Source organism: Misgurnus anguillicaudatus, chromosome 20, assembly GCF_027580225.2.
Source record: "Misgurnus anguillicaudatus chromosome 20, ASM2758022v2, whole genome shotgun sequence".
NCBI lineage: Eukaryota > Metazoa > Chordata > Actinopteri > Cypriniformes > Cobitidae > Misgurnus > Misgurnus anguillicaudatus.
The window spans coordinates 21,941,144-21,948,215 of record NC_073356.2 but is presented as its reverse complement, the minus strand read 5'-3'; the positions used below and the strand labels follow the sequence as shown (position 1 = coordinate 21,948,215).

At 36.7% G+C, this 7,072-nt stretch overlaps 1 protein-coding gene across 3 annotated transcripts in view; it reads right to left on the bottom strand.

Moving 5' to 3' along the window:
- Positions 1-1,823: 1,823 nt before the first annotated feature.
- Positions 1,824-7,072, bottom strand: part of gatad2b (GATA zinc finger domain containing 2B) — a 44,711-nt gene continuing 39,462 nt past the window's right edge. For all 3 annotated transcript variants that reach the window (XM_073858291.1, XM_073858292.1, XM_055219493.2), the window contains exon 11: positions 1,824-6,005. In XM_073858291.1, coding sequence (XP_073714392.1) covers positions 5,869-6,005 — 137 coding nt within the window. In that variant the 3' untranslated portion in view covers positions 1,824-5,868. The remainder of the gene's footprint in view (positions 6,006-7,072) is intronic.

The following is a 7,072-nucleotide window of genomic DNA, read 5'->3' as shown; positions in this document are numbered from 1 at the left end:
CCACTACAGATTTCCAGTGGGATATGTTTCTGGAACATTTTAACAGGTGGATTTTCAATATTTTTAACTACAGCTCGCACACAAGCTTTGATTACATAATCTGCGAACAAAACAACAGTGCAACAACATGGTGTGGGTGTGGAACGCATGCTAGGATCCCTGTTCATCCCACTTATGTAGTTCTGACCTGTTTACACGCTCCAAGACAAAGAACAGAATGATCTTATCACGACCCTAAGGACCCAAGCACAACCTTTTTGCCCTTTCCTGGCGCCAGAATTAAGGTTGAGCAATAAGTACAAATCAGAGCAGGTAAATCAATGCTTAACACTTTAATATGTCATCAGAAAACACTGGAAAACAGGAAATGTTTGTGGATAGACAAATTCCAAGAACACAAAACTGCATTGGGCTGTGCACAATTTTTTTGGAATGGATTTTGGGTTACCTAATGGTGTTACCTAATAACAGTTCTTTAATACAAAGTTATTTAAGGGCATATATTAAGCACAAATCCACTTTTACAAGGTGTTTTTTACAACCTTACCAAATCCACCCTCATTAGACATGCTGTTTTGATTTTCTTGTTAATGTGATGTCACACTGAAAAAGCCCCACCCACGGCCAATGACTGCTGGTTTTACCCCAAAACCCAATTTTACTCAAAAGAAAAATGTGTTTCTTAGCACTAATGCAGCTAAATATACTATTGTATAGGAATAGTAAATATACTATCGTATTGCCTAGGAAATAGCAACTTTTAATTTTCCGTCTGTCTTAGTACACGATGCAACTACAGAAGAGTCAAGTTTTAAATAGGAAAAATATTGAAACTCTTTGGCTATTTTTAGCACAATGCTAATGGTCTAATCAGATTCAATGGATTATGCTAAGCTATGCTAAAAGTGCTAGCGCCAGACCTGGAGATCAGCTGAATGGATTCCAAAACGGTAAGAATCAAATGTTTAACTCTAGGAGAGCTGGAAAATGAGCTTATTTTTTTAAAAAAAGTGTAATGTCCCTTTAAATTATTAATTTACATGTAATATATTAAATATTTTTTAAAGAAAATTATAATTTAAAGGCTTTATTTTCACCCAGCATACATGTTGTATGTTGCTTAAAAATAAAATGTATTGTGTCCAGTTAAAAAGTTGTTTGTTAGTATACGTCCGGAAAAAAAAACAACAACTAATTTTAGTGTTGCAATGGCAAAACCGCAATACTGTGAAACCGTAGTATTTTTGCTTAAGGTGATCACACTGCCAAAATCTCATACCGGCCCATGCCTAGTGTCCAGAACAAAAAGTGTGAACATATTAGCAAATTGCTCCCAGACAGTTTAAACAGCTTGAAGTAAATGCTTGCTCATTGCTATAATGAGAAAAACATGAAATGACAGACTTTCTAAGATCTGCTCAATGTAATCTCCTCTGGTGCTTTCATGTGATCCCAAATGCACATGAATCAACTAACACTGGTTTAATTGGTCCACAGACATCAACCCATGTAAGGTCGACCTTGATTCTGCAGGCTGTGAATACGGGGTGACACTGATGCTGGGGAAAATAGATGTAATTGTCACGACCGGATAAAATAAAAGCTTATAATGAAGCCGATTAGTAAATGAATGACCAGCGCTCAGAAATTGAGACCACATGTGAGTTGTAAGGGATGGGAGAACATGCAAAATACAAAATATTGATAAATATTGAGTTGTATGCAAGTAACTAAAAATTACAGAAATATTTATATAAAATAGAAAATTAAGTCATGTACAAGAAAATATGATTTCCAGACAAATATTAAGACGGTCAGAGATAAACTGTTCCATCCTTTATTAAACATAGCTTGCAAGTGATAAATATTACAAAGTTATTTCCTCCAAAATTAGCTTATTTTTTTCAGTCAATGCATAATTGTTGTTAATCAACCGGCAGTAATCAAACAGCATTTTTTCCATCTCCATTTTAGACAGTTAAATATCAAGGATGTGCAAAAGGTCTGGATTAAAGTTCTAAATAAAAACAAAAACTTGACAAAACGCACTTCTTTCCTTGACTAAAATCAATAATTGTTTAAGCCAATCTTTAATACTTCATTTTTTTTAAACTGTACACATTAATTAATCATAGTCTTTTTTACAAACGGATTTCAACATATTGCCATTTGCTTCAAAATTCAAACTGGGTAAATTGCAGCTAAAGTCTATTTAAAAACATTTAAAATTTCAGAAGAAAACGCTCTCCCAATTTAACAAAAATGACCTGTACTTGCAACAAATATAAAAAAGAAGAAAAAAATAGCCAAAAGAGGGAGAGAAAAAGAAAAGAGACAGAGAAAACGCAAAAATCACATGGTAGGGATGTAAACCCCGGCGCTAGAACTCCAGAAAAGCTGATTGTCCAGTCAGAGATTATGGACAGTGAATCCATGACATAAAATTTAAATCTACTGTAATAATGTCACAAACCTTAGCATCAATACTTGCACGTGTGCAAACTGTCCATTCATTTTTTTATGAATTGTATGATTTAAAGGCTGAAGGCAATAAGCATTGGAACAGTCAAAAACAAGCAAAAAATATTTTCCATCGTATACAATGTATACAATCTTTCATGAAAAAAATAAGAGCATTGTGATTTTTCCAAAAAGAGACAGAGAAAAAAGAAATAGGGATATATTGAGGAAGGCCTGTAAGCAATAGAAAACAAAAAGATCCTCCCTGTAGAGTTTACTGCACCCAGTCCTTTAGCTAAATGCAACATTGTTGAGCATTCGAGTGCTTTGATTTTACACAATCGCTTTGGATTTGGTCAAGTAAGGGGTAATACTGTCAGATGTTTCATCCAGTCCGTGTCCTGCAAGACCAACACTTTGTATGGGACATCTTAAAGAGAAAAAAACTCACTGAACATCATCTACATAACCTCAAAGTTTAAAAGAAAAAAGAAAAGAGGTAACCGAAAAAGTTACAAACAAGACTGTCCCATCATGTCGCAGTCCAAAGACTACAGAATGGATCAAACGCTCCACCAGAACAATGAACTTTTTTCTTCTGCAAATACTACATACTACAAAAACGTACAGCCGGGGAGAAAATGCATCTAAAGAGCTCATTCAAAAACAAGAGAAGTATAATCCCATACATTTTGCACATTTGTTACACAATAATACACAGTGATCACAAAACGAAATGACAAGCTTCACAATATTCATGGCTTTTTGTTTGCTTTTCTACACAATATACAACCATTTTAATTTCATTTCATTATTTTTAATTCAAGGGAGAAAAAAAGCATATGTACAATAAGTCATTATTACTTCTGACCTAGCAAATATCGTGTCATCATCTGTTCATACATCTGTTTTTTGATTAAATTTGTTTTTTTTCTCTTTTATTTTATTAAGAAACAGCTGAAATTAAACAACCAAACAAATGGAACTTAATCAAGGAGTCAAAGGAAGTTAAACTTCAAAATCCAACTTTCTCGTAAATATGAACACAGGTATATGGATGCATCTAATATAGTCTACGAGAGAGAGCAGGAGAGAGAAATGAGTTTACTATAAACACCCTAATATTCTTTTCAAAAGAAAAAACGAAAGCATAAAAAATTAGTTTATAAAATTGGACTAAAGATAAAATAATCCAGCACTAAACAAAAGGACTAAAAGGGACTGATTCATGATCATCACAAAAAATAAAATAAAATAATGTAAACATCCTACCATCTAATATTGCACCTCCAAATTTAATCCAAGGTAGCTTAAAAATTGTTTTGTTCAAAAGTTGCATCGTTCTGCCACAAATCAGCGGCAATATACAGGACGCCATAAAAAAACGAATAAAACAGTGATTATACACATGACTGCTATGCATGAATTTATTTTCATTAGTTCATCACTTTTAGAAAACATTTAAAACTCACATCATAGCTTGTGAGCGTATTCAAAACTATTAAGTGTGACCTGGATGACAGACCTCAAAGTCTGATTTCCAAAAAAGGACCAAACATGCTTAGACTGGACAAAAACATTTTTAAGTGCTAAACCCTAACCCATCACTTTCCCTTTCGATCAGCCAATCAGACCTCATTACTGAAACACAAAGCACTGCTACAAGCATTGATAGTAAATGCTAACTGAATATGTGAGAGAAATTGCGTTTAGTTTGAATGTGACCAATGCAGGATTTTTCTGCACAAAACCCCATGATCACTAATACTGCATAATGACTAAACACTGCTTACAGAAACATCAACATATGTACCATAACTTGAAATGCATTTGTTTTGATGAAGTCAAAAAGCAGATCTCAATTGAAAAGATGAGCTTCACTGCAAAACACAGACTTAAGTCTTTCTCCTAACTCTCTCTGAGATATCCGATGGCATCCATATCTTGACATCCTGTGAGTCAAAACATTCCTGTCCTACTTTTTTTTTAACCATTTTTCAATTATTAAGAAGAAAAGTGCTCCTCCATAATGAGGCATCTCATGTGCATTGCTTCAACACGATGATTGATCCTTGTCAATGCCTTCTGTTAAAACTCACTTGAACAATCTATGCATCAACCATATTTTGAAGAATTTCACCTATATTTGCCATTTCATTGATTATCGTCTCCCGTGGAAAGTACCTTTCAGATACATAACCATTTTAGCTGGAGACGCCGCCCAAAAAAACTAAAAAAGACAAGGTACAGAGAAACAAAAGAAATCAATTACACCAAAACACAAATCAAAAGGAGACATTGTTCATGGTGATGGAACTCTCTGGCTTCATTCTTAGCTGTGCAGTGAAATGACATCACCACAAAACAAGTGATGACAATCTGGTATCACTGCAATCCTTAAAAGTGAAGATTTTGAGGAGATCCTGCTCTGTGGGCACATACATGTGTGTTAAGCAGTGTAACGGGCCTCCAATTCTGATTTTTTTTACTGCACAAACAGCAGGGGACTACTCGGTATCCGTACAGGCCTTTTGGTTTTCTCTTCGGTAGTTGGCAACGCCCGTTCAAAACACATCTTTTCCTCTGTATGCAATCAGTTTCACAAGTCAATCCGCAGATAACGCTGGGTGTTCACTTGTAGCCACGTGGCCTTCTCAAGGTAGACTCATCGATGACTAGATCAGCACCGCTCTGCATCAGGATCAATCTGATCGATGTACACGAGTCTGTCTCGGTTCTTCTGAACCCATATGTAGAAAAGGTCCTTGCTGGAGGACTTTGTAGTTTCAAATATGTAACGCTACAAAGATTCTGCTCTCTCGGACGAGAACGCTTTCACCATTCCGATTTCAAAACTTAAGATACATCATGAGAGAGAACATGTGTAATTTTACAGGGGCGATTGAGGGGAGGACGCTTCAAAATGAACAACAAGAAAAAAGGTTTATATTTATAAGTGACCCTGCAATATGGCGTCCTTCCTCTAAAATGAAATGCATAACAGGGCAAAAACATAAAAGATGTCAAAAAACCACTAAACCTACGAATAAGTGTAATAAGATTAACTGTAACAGAAGCAACAATAATAATACTAATAATAATAATAATAATAATTGTGATAATAAGAGTAGCAATAACAACAGCAATAATAAGTTGAGATAACAATAAAGAGCTTTGCTATAGTAGGAAACCGAAGTCTGAGATGCACTGACAGTCTGGTGTTTATAGTCTTGACTGATTGAGCTGTTCTTATGGGTTAGTCGGGTAGGCACACGAACAGGCACTGCATGCGATGGGGTGATGGTGTGCGTGTGTGTATGTGTCGGGGAGGGTGGGGGATGGGGACGTTCTGATGTCGAACGGAGGGGTGGCAGGGCGTCCGAGGGAGAACCGCAGTCCCGTCAGGGCTCATTTCTGCCCAGTGATGGACTGGGATATGGAGCGTGGGGGAATCATGTCGAGCAGATACTCCCGTTGACGGTCCGCTAGGCTGGATGCCTTGTGGCCCCCGATGGCTCCGGGATTTAGATAGGCAATATTCAGACCTGTGATGGAGGGAAAAGAGAGGAGGTAAGTAAAAAATTGGCAATTAAAAGAGTACCACATGTTCCACAAAGTTTAAACCAATAAATCCTAGTGCTTGCTACTACTGCAAATACAAATTCTCAGGTAATACACCGTGTGCCTAAAATAAGGGTCTTGTTTGGGCTTAAAAAATTACAGTAAATGCATACAGTGAGGAAAATAAGTATTTGAACACCCTGCTATTTTGCAAGTTATCCCACTTAGAAATCATGGAGGGGTCTGAATTTGTCATCGTAGGTGCATGTCCACTGTGAGAGACATAATCTTTAAAAAAATCCAGAAAATAGGATTTTTTAACTTATTTATTTGTATAATACAGCTGCAAATAATTATTTGAACACCTGTCTATCAGCTAGAATTCTGACCCTCATAGACCTGTTAGTCTGCCTTTAAAATGTCCACCTCCACCCCATTTATTATCCTAAATTAAATGCACCTGTTTGAGGTTGTTAGCTGCATAAAGACACCTGTCAATCCCATACAATCAGTAATAATCCAACTACTAACATGGCGAATACCAAAGAGCTGTCCAAAGACACTAGAGATAAAATTGTACACCTCCCCAAGGCTGGAAAGGGCTACGGGGAAACTGCCAAGCAGCTTGGTAAAAAAAGGTCCACTGTTGGAGCAATCATTAGAAAATGGAAGAAGCTAAACATGACTGTCAATCTCTCTTGGACTTTGGGCTCCATGCAAGATCTCACCTCGTGGGGTCTTAATGATGCTAAGAAAGGTGAGAAATCAGCCCAGAACTAGACGGGAGGAGTTGGTCAATGACCTGAAAAGAGCTGGGACCACCGTTTCCAAGGTTACTGTTGGTAATACACTAAGACGTCATGGTTTGAAATCATGCATGGCACGAAGATTCCCCTGCTTAAACCAGCACATGTCCAGGCCCATCTTAAGTTTACCAATGACCATTTGGATAATCCAGAGGAGTCATGGGAGAAAGTCATGTAGTCAGATGAGACCAAAATAGAACTTTTTAGTCATGATTCCACTAAACGCGTTTGGAGGAAGAAGACTG